This window comes from Cavia porcellus, unplaced genomic scaffold, assembly GCF_034190915.1.
Source record: "Cavia porcellus strain 051 isolate PalLab524CR breed Dunkin Hartley unplaced genomic scaffold, mCavPor4.1 scaffold_7, whole genome shotgun sequence".
NCBI classification, from domain to species: domain Eukaryota; kingdom Metazoa; phylum Chordata; class Mammalia; order Rodentia; family Caviidae; genus Cavia; species Cavia porcellus.
Window position 1 is genome coordinate 44,341,678 of NW_026947490.1, and position 16,399 is coordinate 44,358,076.

General features: G+C 40.8%; 1 protein-coding gene across 1 annotated transcript in view; it reads left to right on the top strand.

Moving 5' to 3' along the window:
- LOC100731644 (neuroblastoma breakpoint family member 6-like) overlaps window positions 1–8,923 on the top strand; it is a 34,098-nt gene extending 25,175 nt beyond the window's left edge. Inside the window, exons 9-11 of the mRNA XM_063253464.1 lie at window positions 802–856; window positions 1,748–1,908; window positions 6,448–8,923. Coding sequence (XP_063109534.1) covers window positions 802–856; window positions 1,748–1,908; window positions 6,448–7,445 — 1,214 coding nt within the window. The 3' untranslated portion in view covers window positions 7,446–8,923. The remainder of the gene's footprint in view (window positions 1–801; window positions 857–1,747; window positions 1,909–6,447) is intronic.
- Window positions 8,924–16,399: the final 7,476 nt, after the last annotated feature.

A 16,399-nucleotide genomic window follows, 5' to 3' on the forward strand; every position in this document is an offset into this window, starting at 1 on the left:
CCATCCAGCATCTTTCCAGGAACAGGGTTTGGCAGGTGGAGTCATGATGGATTGATAACAGTCTGTGATACAAATGAAAGTTTTCTAGTTATCCTCATACTGATTTTATTGTGAATTATAGGATGATTGACCCTTTGTTTCTTCACCTCTAAAATGCTTATAATATGTGTTGTGTGATAGTCGTAGCATTAGAACAGGGACGTTTAATCAGTATCATAGCACGTGGATGATGCCGTTCAGAGATTTTCATTTATGGACTTCATGTAGTAGAATGCAGTGGTGCAATGTTGCCAAAATAAACACTCAGCAGGTAACTTAGACAAAATTTCCTTCAATTAAATGATAAAAGCCCAATGGAAGATCCTAGAAAGTTAACAGACTTATGAGGTATTGTGTGGCAGAGTTGTTTCTCCTGGCCTTAGCAAAGAGAGAGCTTTGAATGGGAGAGCAACAGTGAGGTACCGTGGAGCTATAGGCCCCATGAACCAGCTATGTGAAATGAAGGAGGTGCAGCTGGAGAAGCTCAGGGTAGCTGGATTTCTCCAGTGTCTCTTCATTTGAGAAATGAAGTCTTTTTCCCTTTGCCCACTGGAACCTCAAGCATTCCTCTAGGAAAATCCATCAGCTAGAGGTCTTTAGTGTCCTGTTTCAGAATACCTCAGTAGGCCACTTTTTAAAGGCAAACATAACATTTTTCTAACCTCATATATGCATAATGTTTGTCTTTTCACCAAGATGGCCCAAGACTGGGTGAGATAAGCTGTCAAATGTCTGAATTAGATGTTTTGAATTTGATTGCAGGTAATCTAGATGATGAGGATGAGGATGATGATGATCAAATGACTCTGGATTCCAGGTAAGAGTGAACAATCAGGGGCTCATAAGCAAGTATGAAATTGAGTGGATTTTGCAAAAGTAAAGACCATGGGATCAAAGTAGTTACAAATTTCCAGAAATGCCGTGTCCCTTAAGCAGTCCTATTTTCTCCATGGTACTGATAGTATGAATCTGATTTATAAGGAGCACTAGGCAGCTATGGGAATTCTTACCCTTCAAGAAACTATTTGTTCAGTGTAGGAGTAAAATCAGAACAAAGTGCATGTTTTGTTTCTGAATTGCTGGAATGAGGCTATGACACGTGTGCCAAAGAAATAGAAGAAGGAACCAGCCTAGCCCATAAAGAAAATAATGTCATGTCACAATCTTACTGTGTAGTTTAAACTGGCCTTGATCTCACTATGTAGCCCAGGCTGACCTCGAACTTGCCGCCATCCTTCTTTCTCAGCCTTTTTGAGACTTGACATTATAGGATGTACCACTGCTCCTGGCTAGCAAAAGTTTTGGGAAGTGGAATTCTGGGAATTTACCAAGTTGGAACCTATGTTGCCTGGACCCCTACAAAATTAAACATTGTGTAGGCACAAGATTGAGCCCCTGAAATGGTTTTCCTTGGTTGTTCCCTCTCATCACTCTACCTCCCATGTACAGTTTAGTTTTCTTCCTCATCACCTTGTTATCTATCCAGTTCACTGAGAAGTGGTTGATCTTTCTATGTTTGTATCTGTTGGTCATCTGTCTGTCTCATTCTTATGGCAGAGAAGCAATGTGCAATACAGGGGTACACCATTTCCTTCATCCTTTTATTCATACTGTTGAAATTCACCCTTAACCTTTGATTGACACCCAAGTGGGGGCTGTGGATTTTTGTCCATCTCAATGAATCTTTTGTTCTGCTTTCTCTCATTAGTGTATGTGAGGAGGAAGAAAATGAAGTCCTGTCAGATTCATTAGATGACAAGTTTTTCCAACCTTCCTGTCATCCCAATGTGGCTAACCCACAGAAATGTGCAAGCAGCACCACTTTCTCATCACAGAAGCCTGAAGACTGCTCTGCCAAGGATGGACCCAGTAAGTAGTTAACTCATCCTGCAGATAAGTCCAGCTCATTTGTCAAGGGACCTCTGTGCTCTGCTCCTCTGTCTTTTGTGAGAATCACCTGTAGAAGGCCCAGGAGGCTGTTATGGCAGAGACAATGTGCCGAGGTCAGGAGTGTTGGGAGCTTCACTCTCTGACTGGGAGTCTGGAAGCCTAGAGCATATTTTGGTCGTTGTGTAGGTCTGTGGATTGGTGAGTGTAGACAGAGGAAGTGTGAGCTGTCATCCTTACTGTGTACACACAGCTGGCACAGAGCTCAAGTTAAAAGAGTGGTCATTTTCTAGCTTCTGTGATTTTCCTGGGAGTTGCCTTCACAACCAGTTCCTCCAAATTTCACTGGACATCCACACAGCCCTATTTGTACAATTATTTTGGAGGCCTATTTTTATTTTCTGACTTCCAACTCACATTTTCTGCCTTCTCAGAGGTTGGTTTCCTCAAAATTAAGTGCCTAGTTTTCCATCTCCCTCCCCTCTGGCTATGGTTGCATTCATAGCCCATGAGTCACACATGTATCCATAGGCTCAGTATGATCACACATGTCTATAATTCTAGTACTCAGGAGGCTTAGGCAAGAGGATAATTTGAAGTTTGAGGCAAGTCTGGGATGCACAGTGAGACTGTGTATGTGCATGCTCACAGGTGCATGCTTATTGTGCAAGACCTGTGTAGGGCTGCCTGAATTTGTTTCCTTTCCTACAAAGGACAGGGAGAAACAGTCTATATCAAATAAAGGCTGTTCCCTGAGGCACAAATGCTTAGCAAACCCCTTCAGTCTGAGTGTGCAGTAGGTTTAATGGATCCCATCATTGAGGATAAAACTCCCTGGGGACTTGTTTGAATCTATACTGTTCTTAGTAGGAAGTGCATGAAGACAGGGCTGGAAGTTTGGACACACTGAAGAAACAAACCTTGCTAAAATTGGTAACTGATAGTACATACAGTAAAGACATCCAGATTCAGTTCTTTGGAGTTCTAGGAGAGAACAACAGTTGAGTTTAGTTGTATCATAGGGCTGCATAAGACACTGAAGGAAGGCTCCCGGATGACAGGGAGTGGCTGTGATCATGTGCATTCTTATCTCAGAGCTCCCAGGATGTCAGGTTGACAGTGAACTCTCTCATAGATATTTGAAAAGAAACTGCGGGAGGCATCAGGAGTCGTTGGAGAGATTTTTGCATCAGTGATGCCTGTCATCCTTCCAACTCTTAACATCCTTTTTTTTTCTGTTGCTGTCAATGTTTTTAATACAGAAGTTTGTTGGTTTAATATGTTTCACTTTTCAACACAACTTAAAAAATCTTACTGAGTGTCCAGAGTGACTGATAGTGAATGATGAATAAACTTTGTCTTGAGGAAACATGGAAGACACACCAGATCCAGAGTACTACTACAGACAGAGTTGTGGATGTGGGAGGACACTAGAGGCTTGACTAGGGTCAGAGAGGGGCCATTCTGAAACTTAGGAGTATTTGTTAAGGGAGTGATGGGCAGCACTGTCAGATAAGTACATGGGGCTGGAAATTAGAATGATGACCATATGATTAGGGGTTAGTCATTTAGTGGTCAATGCAGAGAACGTTTTCAAGGGTAGTTGTGTGCTCACAGTCAGAACAAGGTTTGGGATAAGAAGAGTGGTGGGGGCTGGGTCCAAGGGCATGTTATAGTCAGCTAATCTGGAGTCTGAGGTTGGAGGCTTGGTTGAGCCTTGGAGATTGAGTCCATCACAGATGGGCACACATTGAGTCCACTTATCATTTAAAAGAAAAGAAAGGAAAAAAAATCAGTTGATACAGTTGATAGTGCAGAGATTGCAGAAGCAGGGGAGGCACTAAGGAGAGAGTGTGGGTTCAGACACAGTGACAAGAGTCTGATACTATTTGTGGTCAGAAAGATAAAGCAGAGCAGATACTGTGAAGACAATGTTAAAAAAAGAAATAAAAAAAGAAAAAAGAAATAGACATTAGTCAGAACGAGATACACAGAAGGAAGAGGCAGAGGTGCTTATCGCAGTATTCAGGAGGCTTTGTTGGCCACGACACCCCCCTGAGCAAGACCTGGTTTGGTATGAGGCTCTTGGAAGCCCCTACTTACTGAGATCATCCCTTCATTTGGTTGTGGAAATATAACTAAGTTTCATTAGGAAGAATTGTCCAGACCCCATTGGAAGGATATATAAGATAAAGATACGCTACTTTGTCATACTCCAAAGAAACAATAAATTCAGATTGTGCATCACATACCTAAAGCACTAGTACCCTGACTTCCATGCTTAGAGCTGCTGGCAGTCTGTTGCAAACACAGTAAATATGTGTGGATAGGTGGGACAAAAGATCAGACAATAACCAGTTTTTTTTTTTTTTGTCTTTTTTGTTTTTATCGGTACCAGGGATCAAACTCACAACTACCTGCTTGCAAGGCAGGTGCTTATGCCACTGAGCTAAATCCCCAGCCCTGACAATAACCAGTTTACAAGATTTCAAAGTCCTGAAAAGTTTCCATGATTTGGAACATGTTCTATAGTTACTTCCCTTTTTTTCTAGAACCCTAAGCCTTGAAGCCCTATGTATTTTTATGTTCTTCTCTGTGGATAGAGATCAACAACTCTTTCTCATCCATGTGCTCCATACTCTATAGAACCTTTTTTATACGAGAAAGGACTATGGTTAGTAATAATGGGATTATAGACATGAACTTATCTATCAATTCAGAGCCATATTTCTTGGGTGGGTTAATATTCATTTAGGGACATTCCTTCTGGCCACCTATATCTAATAATTCCCAAGGAGGATGACACCTTCTTTAAATATATGATGTCTGTCACATTGATTAGATCACTAAGTGGTTTCCCTAACATGCAGAGATATTAGTGATGGGTGTTCTCAAAGATGTTACTAAGGTAGAATTGTGGTTTTTATACTGAACCTTTTCTCTTGTTAGCTAGTATCAAGGAGACCTGTGCCCAAGGGCTGTCAAATGGAGAATAAGTTTCCACTTCTCAAAGCTACAAGCTTGCCAGGCAAGGGTGGAATCATGCACCCAGAGGAGCCCTTGTTTGGGAACACAGCTGTGTCAGTACTTGAACTATAATGACTACAAAGCCAGACTGAACTTTTCTTCAACTTCTTGGAGCTTTGCAGTACACACTAACCCTGGTTACTGGTGCCAGCCCTTCCAAGATATGGAGAGAAATCAGAATCTGAAACTCCATTCTATGTGTTTATGTCAGGGACTCATGGCTGGAGGAGAGTGGGTTTGTCTATTTTTCCTCTTGGACAGTCTGAACTCTCAGACTTTCTAGCATCAGTAGCTTGTTTAGGACCTGCTATGGTCTCAGAACCTGGACTTGCCACTATTGATTGTAACAGACCATACTATTTGTCTTCTTAGGTAGTTATGTCTAATTTCCTTATCTGAGACATATAATGTAATTCATATCAGATACATTCAACCTGTGGCCTGGTAACTGGATATAAGTGGTTTACAATGACTATTTTATGGTATCATTAACTTATAAAATTTTAATAGTATTTGACTCAATTAGCAACTTTTAGTCATAGCTTTGAGTGTGTGTAGTCAAATACTTAGATTATTTCTGTGATTTAACACAAGATGATTTTACCAGGATTTTTAAGCCTGGTTAGAGAAAGTTTCTGGTATCAGTATAAACTCTGGGCCCACAACTCTGTGTCCTGACATATGCAGCTTATTTTTCTACTTTTTCTCCCTCTGTTGTAAATGAAGAGAAGTGTCTGCACATAAAGCACAGAGCCAGTCTTCTCTATTAATCCCCAGTTAGCCCAGAATTCCCCAATGACAAGGTCACACTTATTTTTCTGTCCGAAGGTTATCATTATGTTATATACTTGCTATGTATTGGTTTTTACCCATCTTATTTTTCTTGAAATTTTTGTAAATTGAGAGTACTTTAACCTCAAAATACTTACCATTACTGTATATGTAAGAAATACCAATATAAAAGAAAATATCAGAGTCTTATGATTTGTGTCTAGATGTCCCCCTAAAATCTCATGTGTCCTAGATGACGCTTTTTCAAAGGTATCAGGACTATGTTGAAGTGGGGATTGATTCATGATGCAGTGCAAGGACCAAATGTACTAGGATCACTAGAATTAAGTGTGTGAGTGCTACCTGTTCTAAGTAACCTGGATAAAATATAAAGGATAGAAAGAGCTGAGGTTGTAACTTGTTGCTTTGCTACCTTTTCCCTTCCATGAATTGTTTCTCCTCTGTGGTGCCTGTCTACTGTGCCAGCCTATCTTGGAGAAAGCTAATTAGGGTCTGAAACTGTGAACAAAATAAACCTTCCCATCTTTAACTTTAGGTGTCAGGTATTTTGCTCAACAATGAAAGAAAAGTAACTAACACACAGGTCTCTATACCTTTTCTTACCTTTTGGATTTTCTTGTTCAAAATACTTTGGGTAGAAGAGTACATCCCAGTAAGGTCGTAGATAATGGTGGATCATGATGACTGTGGTTTTATTTTCAGAGCTGAATTTGGATGTCTGTCTTGAAATGAAGACTCCTCCCAAGTTGGAGAGTGATGCTTTTGAAAGTTCAGCTGTTATCACTGATGCACTTACTATCTCTGGCCTCTGTGACAATGACAGTGTCCTGAAACAGAAGATTATTAAAAGAAAACTATGGTTATGCAAATGGAAAATAGCTTGCAGATTCCCAAGCCTTCAGGCTACTTTTGATGCTTCCCATGGAATGAAGAATCCTCCCAAGCTGGAAGGTGATGCCTTTGAAGGCTTAGCTGCAATCATTCCTGAGTCTCCAATCCATGGTCTCTGTGATGCTGACAGTGTCCTGAAACAGAAGATTATCAAAAGAAAACTACAGTTATGCAAATGGAAAATGGCTTGCAGATTCCCAAGCCTTCAGGCTACTTTTGATGCTTCCCATGGAATGAAGAATCCTCCCAAGCTGGAAGGTGATGCCTTTGAAGGCTTAGCTGCAATCATTCCTGAGTCTCCAATCCATGGTCTCTGTGATGCTGACAGTGTCCTGAAACAGAAGATTATTAAAAGAAAACTATGGTTATGCAAATGGAAAATAGCTTGCAGATTCCCAAGCCTTCAGGCTACTTTTGATGCTTCCCATGGAATGAAGAATCCTCCCAAGCTGGAAGGTGATGCCTTTGAAGGCTTAGCTGCAATCATTCCTGAGTCTCCAATCCGTGGTCTCTGTGATGCTGACAGTGTCCTGAAACAGAAGATTATCAAAAGAAAACTACAGTTATGCAAATGGAAAATGGCTTGCAGATTCCCAAGCCTTCAGGCTACTTTTGATGCTTCCCATGGAATGAAGAATCCTCCCAAGCTGGAAGGTGATGCCTTTGAAGGCTTAGCTGCAATCATTCCTGAGTCTCCAATCCATGGTCTCTGTGATGCTGACAGTGTCCTGAAACAGAAGATTATCAAAAGAAAACTACAGTTATGCAAATGGAAAATGGCTTGCAGATTCCCAGGCTTTTGTGCTTAAGTTGCACAGGCAACCATATTTCTGGCTTCGGACACACTTATTAACACACTCTCTAGGATTGAAGCTCATTCTACTAGTGTTGTTTGTCCTGATAATTTATTCCATCCGGTATTCAATACAACTTTTGTACGGTTGCACCACTGTTTTCCATGGGTTGCTACCCTTGTTTTCATCTGCTGTTCGGACTCTGAACTCTGCTCTGTTGGTACTGCTTCTGTCAAGTGGTCACCGCATCATAGGAGAGACGCCTTTTAAACTCTGGGAAATATGTCATGTTCCTGAAATCAGATACTTTCTGGCTCTTTTGCCTTGTCTCCCAACCCTCCCTACCTCTGGTAGCTTTTTGATCTAAGAGCACGACTTCATTAACAATTGCACCAAGACTCTCCTCTTTGGCCTGATTAAGGGATCCAAACTAAATCAATCTTTAATTCTCAACTTAAAGATGCAAATGAAGAGTGTTAAAATTGCTGAGAAACACCTTTTCTCATAAAATCTAAATTGGAATCATAGCTCTACAAGGGAGAATCATCTTGGTCTTAAGACAGTTTTGCCTCCTCACCTATATGCACCCGTAAAATATCCCTAGATAAAGTCTCCATAGAACACATAAGTTAGTATAAAGGCATAGACTATGATCTGTTTAAGCATTGTTTGTTTGTTTCTTATTGTTTCCATTTCTACTTTTGCTCATTGAGGTAAGAGTGCAAAATGCAACTCTGCTATATCCAATGCCTGCCGATATAAGAGAGCACTTTAATGAACTTTGAGAAAAGTGAAGCCAAAAACCAGCTTTACCTCTTAAATGGTCAGAGGTACCCTTTGAGCATCAGTGTTTGTAAAAAGGTCTCAAAACATCTTTAAATTAGAAGGACTATTGGTCTGCTTCATCTCGAGTCATCAACATGGAAGTGCTCAAATGCTTAGTTCCTTCACTACAAAGGCTGAAGATCCAGCAGCCGTGGAGGGAATTTGCATTCCTTTCTCAACAAGACTGTGTTACATGGATAAAATTCCAAGGAAGAGCATGCAGATGGATACATTAGACTGTAGCCTCTCTACTTGAAGCACAAATGTGTATCTCTTTTAAAATGAAATAAAATAGGAAATAGTTGGTAATAAGTGTATTGAAATTCACTATCCAAAAAGCAGTACCTACTTCAGTTGCACGCAGTGTAATTTAGTGTTTATCATTTAAAATATAAAATGTAGGGCCAGGGATTTAGCTCAGCAACTCAAGTGATTGCATGGTAAGCCTGAGGTGAGTTTGATCTCTGGTGTGTGTGTGTGTGTGTGTGTGTGTGTGTGTGTGTGTGTGTGTGTGTGTATGTATAACCATACTAACTACGTAGCAGTTTTATTAGATCAGCACTACAATGCTTTATGTTTGGTCAATTATTTACTTTAGGTAAATTCCATAGATAAAACCCTTTGATGTTGCTCCCTTGAAGGAAATATAACAAATACTCAAAACTGAATCTCAGCATATGATTGTTCATTTGCACTTTGCTATGCCATTTGTGACATTGACATGAAGTATGAAGTAATCATCTGTCCCAGAGAAGCACTTTGAGCAAAAAACTTACTGAGTGGGCAGAGTATAGTCAAACATAATGTAATTTATTTTTATTTCAGAGGCTTTTTCGTAGAGATCTTGAGAATGTATATAGAAACACACTCTGTGTGACAGGGTATGCAGTCATTTTCAAAGACCCAGAGGAGAAGAGTTGAGCTGTGGTTATTCTCACTGTTCTCTCGTGGCTTGCTCCCCTCTGGGGGATTCCTTTTTCTCTTTTATGCACCTTGGAATGACACTCGGATTCTTCCCCAGGTGACCCGAGTCCATAGAACAAGATCATAGCCTCCCTTCCTCAGTGCTCAAGGAAAGGGGCTGAGGCTGTGGCCCTAGCTTTGGGGTTTTTGAGATGGGTGACTGTGACTTAAGTTATTGCTTCCATACACCCCACATCCTGTGGAATCACTGATTCCTGGGGCTGGAAGTTGATGCTGTTTGCAGTTCCTGTTTCCCCATGCCCAGTCACTTTTCACTGGTCTGGGATATGAGTTGAAGAAGGCATGTTTCTCTGCAAAGAGTCCATTCCTTCCGGCAGGTGTCTGTTTCTGAATGTATAACATGGATGAAGAGCATTCCTCACAGGGAGATGGAAATCCACTCTCTGTGTTCCCATTGCAGAGGATCAGAAGGAAAGTGGCTGGTGTCAGCAGCTTCTGGGTAGGGCAGACCAGGGACCCTATGTCCTTTTCAAGGTGGGCTGCATGTTTGAGAGGCTCTCCTGTACCCAGTGGATGTGACTCCCCTTCCACCAGGTTAAGACCTAGGCCTGTAGTTAGTTCATCTTCCCCCAAGAGACCTGCTGAGTCCTGGACCCTCTCACCACTAAGCGCAACATCCAGGACCAACTATCATCAGGCCCTGACCACGACTCTTGCTTGATTTCTCTCTCCCTCTCTCAGGAACTAAGTACTGCTGAAAGGAAGAAAAGATATTGCTGATGAAGAGAAGCAAAACATTAGGTGTAGTTTTTCTAATTCACCAGAAAACAGATAACAGCCACCAGTTTAAACTCTGAAGAGAACACTGGAGTGATTTTTTTTGTGATCATTGAACTGTCAACTGCTCTTACAGCTTTCACTCAATAGCCCAGTTGTGTTAGAGAAATTATGATTCCTCACCTCCAGTTTTGTTAAATACCTACAAAGACCAAGGCCTTAATATAAGGCCAACAGAGAGGCCCTATTTCTGGTCCTCTTAATTCCCACCCCACATAAGGCCAAGGACACCAGCAGCTGGAGAAAGACAGCAAGGCCAAGTGGGCATTGCCTCCCTCTGTGACACACTAGGCACGGGTAGTAATAGTGATGTGCTGTGATTTCCTGAGGTGTTCAGTCCGGGTGTAACACAAGGAAATCGTCAGACAAATGCACAGTGTATACCTATGAACGGAAGAGCTGATAGGTTTTCTTTAGTCAGCGTCACCACAAAAAAATGACAAAAATGAAGAGGTGACATTTTGTTTTAAAAAACATACATAGCACACATATGTAAAAGGGATCACAAATGTGATTCTTTCTGTGATTCTTGTCACAAACTGAATTGGATGAGAACCAAATCAAATTTCCTCACAAGGTCAACACTGAGTCTAGCTCTTGAATTGGATTTGGTTCTTGTCCAATCCTTGCCTTTGCTGCCTTCACTATTCTTATTGCTCCATGGCTGCTCTGTAAGGCCAGGATAAGCTGATTGGGTCAGAAGTTGTTTTTTTTTTTTTTTTTTTTGTCTTTTTCCTTTTTATCAGTACCAGGGATCGAACTCACGACTGCCTGCTTACAAGGCAGGCACTTATGCCGCTGAGCTAAATCCCCAGCCCTGGGCCAGAAGTTTTGATCTCTAGTTTCTGACCATGTCTTATTTTCAGGGATAAAAGTGCGTTAGTGCTTTTGAAACACAAACCCGCCCTCTCCTTTTTGTCTCACATTTGTAGGTGAAATTGACTTGTTTGTAGAGGACAAGTTGATGGTTGTCTGGCTCCTGGCCTACATTTGGTTGCAGTGTAACTTTCTCTGGTATTAAACTCAGCCTAAACATATGGTGAAGAACAGCAGGTGGCAAGCACATGTGTTAGTACCACGTTCTTCTTGTTGCTGTCTGCCTGCAGGCAGTGTCCACTTTGTACATTGCTTGTTCTTTCCTGTTGGCTCTGGTCAACTGGCCAAGGAGGCATCCATAGGAGCTGTTCAGGAGGCAGAAACATTGCACCTTCTATAAATTTGAAGCAGGGTCTAGGAAGCTGCTTTGAGAATGTGTAAACATCTTAGTTTTCAGTGTTTTTTCTTTAAAAATTTTACCAGTTTGTGTCATTGCTACCTGTGTAAAATTGTTAGATTTAGACCAACCTGGCCATTCTTTAAGTCAATGCTTTTTATTTATTGACTTTCTGGCATTCTAATAAAAAAAATAAAACTCTGTCTCCTTGAGTTTTAATTTTAGTCCAAAGCTAATATTAACATTAGTGCTATTGCTTTTCAGCAATGACTCGAGTAGGTTTTATATTCAATGTTATGATATTTTATTACTATTATTGATTTGATGGGTAAGGATAAAAATCAATATAAACACTGCCATTTTTCTATTTAAGTCTACATTTTCCCATGGTTTTTAGGTTGCAGTTATTATATGTAATAGATTATGCTCTTTATAGTTCTGTCTTGTTATTTGTGTATGTGTGTTCTGTTTGGTATTTAGGAAATGTTGTTTACCTTATTTTAATGTTACTGTAAATTATTTTTGAGAATTTTAGTTTCCTTTACCTGGAAAATATCTAATATTTGCTTATGTATTTGATGTCATACTTTTTAACTCCAGATGTCGATGACCAACGACATTATTCATTTTCTTTATTTCTACTCACCATGTCTACCACTGGAGTATCATTCCACTCATTCAAATATATTCCAATTACATTTCTCCCATCTATTCACACCTTGATTGTTGGGTGACATCAACGTTGAATATATTGCTCACTCTGTGTTTGAACTCAAATGCTCCCAGACTATTTTTTTTTTTTTTTTTTGGTGAAGTTCATTGTTGAGAGATTCTCGTCAGGAAATCAGTCTTCTCTGAAGCTTTCAAACCTGACATTTCTTCTCTACTGCTTTTACACAGGGCTACACTGGAGGATAAGAAGGCACTTGCCTCAAGTGATCTTTTTTGTATATTTGAAAATATTGCTTTTTTTTGCGGGGGGCCGGGGGGAGATAGCATGTTATACATTTGGAATCTGGGCTTTTATTTTGCTGTACTATGCATTTCAAATTTTACCAGTTGTTTTATTCTTTCTCTTCTCCATAGGCATGTGGAGAATGCTTCTGCTCAGGTCTCTTTCCTCTCCTCAGTTCTCACTTCTCAAGTTTCAGCCTCACCCTTCCCTTCCTGTCACCTCCCCTGTGGCCCTGCTCTATTATCTGAGTGTCAGAGGTACTTTGGAATTACCTACAAAGTGCCTACATTTACCTTTTAGGAATGATTCTCCCTGTAATCTGTCATGAAGCAGATTTCCCTCCTTTATTTGTGTAGTCTTAACTCTTTGCTTGGCTTCCCAGAATGGCTGAACAAAACCATTTGAGGTTTCCAATATTCTTTGGCTCCTGGTTTTTTGGGAGCAGAATTATGAATGTTGTTCTGACATTTGCATTAATGCATAGGTCTTTTGAAGCATATGTTGAGGCATTCTTTAACTATTATCCTAGAAGGGATCCAAGCTCAAGAGTTTCAGTAGTGTTTAAAAATATACAGAAACCTACAAAACCCCATTTGCCAGGTTCAAATATTTCTATCTTATTACTGAATTTTTAAAATGTAGAATATCTGCACTCTTACCTTTATAAAAATTATTCAAAACCACCTCTTGATAGTATATTGAATCTTTATAACGTGGGTGCAGTTTTTAAAGTACAAATGCTTTTTAAAATTATCATAATTGTGTTACAATAATTTTCTTTCTTTCTTTGTTTCTTTCTGTCTGTCTTTCTTTGTTTCTTTTCTTTCTTTCTGCCTTCCTTCCTTTTCTTCCTTCCCTCTGGTACAGAGGAGTGAATCCAAGGCCTTTGCACTGAACTACATCTCCAACTCTTTCTTATTTATACTTCTATTTTGGAATACATTCTCGCTAAGTTGCTCAGATTGGGCTTGAAATTGTACCCCATCTGCTTTAGCCTTCCAGAACTCAGTGATTATAAAACTAAGCCACTGATAGTACTTGGGTCCTCTTTGACACGGGCAAGTGCCTGCAAAGGGAATTCTTGGGAAAGAGGGAGGCAGAGGTAGGACTTGTCCACCTGTAGGGAGTCAGACCAATTTTATTTTTCTGATTCTGGGGTGTCATGTCTCACACTCTGGATTCTCCCTCTGGCGATTTCAGGTCAGATCTCCATGTGCTCTTCCATTTAGTTGGGCCATTTTCTTCCATTGATTAAATGCAGATTGGTTTTTGCTTCTCCATCCTGAGAAGATGGAGAAGTTCAGGTTCAAGGAGGCAGTTGCACCATATTTGCTTTGTCCCTCCTGAGCCTGCAAGTTTGTCCTTCATCATTGGAAGACTCCATAGAGAAATGGCTAACACATTGTATTGGGGTAATAGAGCCTGGTATCCTGTCTGGGGACCAAGACATGGCTGCCAAGGGGCCTAGTGACCTGTCCTACCCACTTCCCCTCACCTGACTCTGGGCCTGGGGTGTAGGTCTCCTGCATGGAAAAGGCAGTGATTATGAAATTCTATGTTACTCACCCAGATACCTCATAACTGGGCTGATCTTACTACTACTGACAGGCAGAAGAGAATTTAAACATGATACACCAAATTTTCTTCCTACTGGGCCAATCAGGTAGAGTTCATTTTCCTTAGATTCTTTCCTGCCAGCATTTCCCCAGCTTCTGAATTTCTTTTGGAGTCAGTAAGGGCTGCAGATGTCCTAAACTTCTATTCTGAGAGAATATCCTCAAATCAGCAAAAAAGGGTAACCTGGCCTGGAATCTCAGCGTCCCAGTCCAAAGGAGGCTTCCTGGGAAAGGACCTGAGCAGCTATCGGTCTTCCCGGTACCAGGATTCCATGGGAAATGTTTCTGGTGCTTCTTCTTCTTCTTCTTCTTCTTCTTCTTCTTCTTCTTCTTCTTCTTCTTCTTCTTCTTCTTCTTCTTCTTCCTCTTCTTCTTTTTTTTTTTTTTTTTTTTTTTTTGGTACTGGGGATTGAACTCATGACCTTACACTTGCCACTTAGGCTGCTAAGCTAAATCCTTGGCTATATAGAAAAATTTAGATGAGGATTTTTAAGGATCTTTCTACTCAGCTAAAATGTTTTCCCCCAGGTGTGCAGAAAATTGCCATGTGCTGGCACTGTTCTTTCACTTTTGTTTCTGATTGATTTTGGAAGTTTCTTTGGTTATAAAGTGTCTGAGTTTTGGTCTAGCCCCAATCTCTGAAATGAGTGGACAGTGAACATCTATTTTTTTTTTGACAGTGAACATCTTAAACAAAGGGAGCAAGTGGTATGACTTTAGGACTCCGGAAAGGTTAAAAAGTCTATTAGAATTCGAGCTTCCCTGGGGGTTGAGGCAAAGAACTTCTCTGGGTGATCTATATTTATTTGGTTTTCAAACAAAGGAAGGGATATTGAGGTAGGTGTGGGAACTGAGCAGGACGTTGAGAGTCAGTTCAAAGACTTCTGCAAGTAGTAAATTTTCCCCATTAAGGCAGCTGTCTTATTTCTCAGGTTGGCAGTTTTATTGCGCTGGAATAGGAGCTATCGGCTGCTGATATCCTTGGCTGCCTCAGCCATGGTGTCATTGTGACTTCAGGGCACCATGCATATGCTCTTTTCCAACACAGTCAGAAGCCCCTGTAGTCATCACCTTAACCTTGTACGGCCCAGTCTCCAACACAAAAGGACTGAAAAATACAAGTGTGTTAGGAGTCTGAAAACAAAGGGAGTGAGAGCATAGAGAAGGTAGGTGAGAGAGCAGTGAACAAAAGAAAGGAGCAGAGGCAGAGTGAAAAGGATGTGGGAAGAAGAAAGAAGGGATGCACCAGGGACCCAGGGGGACTTCTGCTTTGCTAGCTTTGGGACACCTCCTTTGCTCTTCTGGTTGCTTGAACCTATACTGATTAAATTGTTCACCCAAAATTTCTGCAGCTGTTTGTTCATTTTTGCTGAATTGCTTTCCACTGTTGCTGGTGTATGGTATTGATATAAATCCTGGGTAATGAGGGTGGCTCTAAATTAGTTACTCTGCTGGCTTCTTTTAAATTGGCTGGCAGAATCACTACTCTCCCCATGAATACAGGCTGCCTACAGAGCCTGGAGAGGTTCCAGGTTGTGGGAAAATGTTCAAGACTTGACACCATTAAGTCAAGGACAGGTTCTGGTGGGAGATCTGCCTCTGAGGCCACTGTACACATGGCAGGATTCCAGTTCTCTTTAAGTCTGTGTGAAGACGGTTTTCACAGAGGTATCAATACATTTCTCTACAGGAACCAAAATTTTTCCACACCTAACTCCACAGTCAGCCTTCTACTTTATGAAGCATTTAGTCCTTATTCAACTTGTATTACTTAATGATGTCACAAATTTGTAGTCAGGCTATATTCTATTCTCTGTATCTCCCTGAACATCTCTCACATCCACACTCTAGGCAGACTGGATCTCTAAACAGTGCTATCTTGGATCTTGCAGTGTGTTCTGCATCATGTAGTAGATATCCCTTTCCTTCTTCTTCCCCCTGAACACTCTAGCTGAGACAAGGACAAGTCCCCTACCATTTTCACCACATACTCTCTCCTTGCTCTCTTTGAAAGGGAACAGAGTCCCCCTTTCCTTCATTCCATCCTCTGTCTCCAAGGTAATGTGTACCTCCAGTGACTTGCTGCATTCACTGATTAGCCTTGGAATGTTTTCTGATAGACTCCTTGGGATTACCTGAACTCATCATCGTGCCATTAGCAGTTTAAGAGAGCCTTACTTCTAGGAACTTACTTCTTGTAAGTTTCATTTCGTCACCCTATGACTCTGCCATCTGTAACAGAAGTGGTAACAGCTGATATCCTGTGTTTTCCCCAATTTTTGGTGATGGTCAAGCTTACTCAGGTAGGTAGGATGTTACCTGGAGTTTGTCTATACATAGCTTCTGTAAGACTGACATGTTTTCTTTCTATTCCTTTTTGGGTTCTTTTTTTGTACTTGTGGTTGAACTCACAACCTTGCCAAGCAGGTGCTTATGTAAGCAGGTGCTTATGTAAGCAGGTGCTTATGTAAGCAGGTGCTTATGCTTAAGGTAAATCCCTGGCCCTTTGTTTCTATTCCTAATTTACTTAGGACCTTGAAAATGGCTGATGGATTTTGTGAAATGATAATTTTGTATTAAAATGTTGACCAAATTTTAT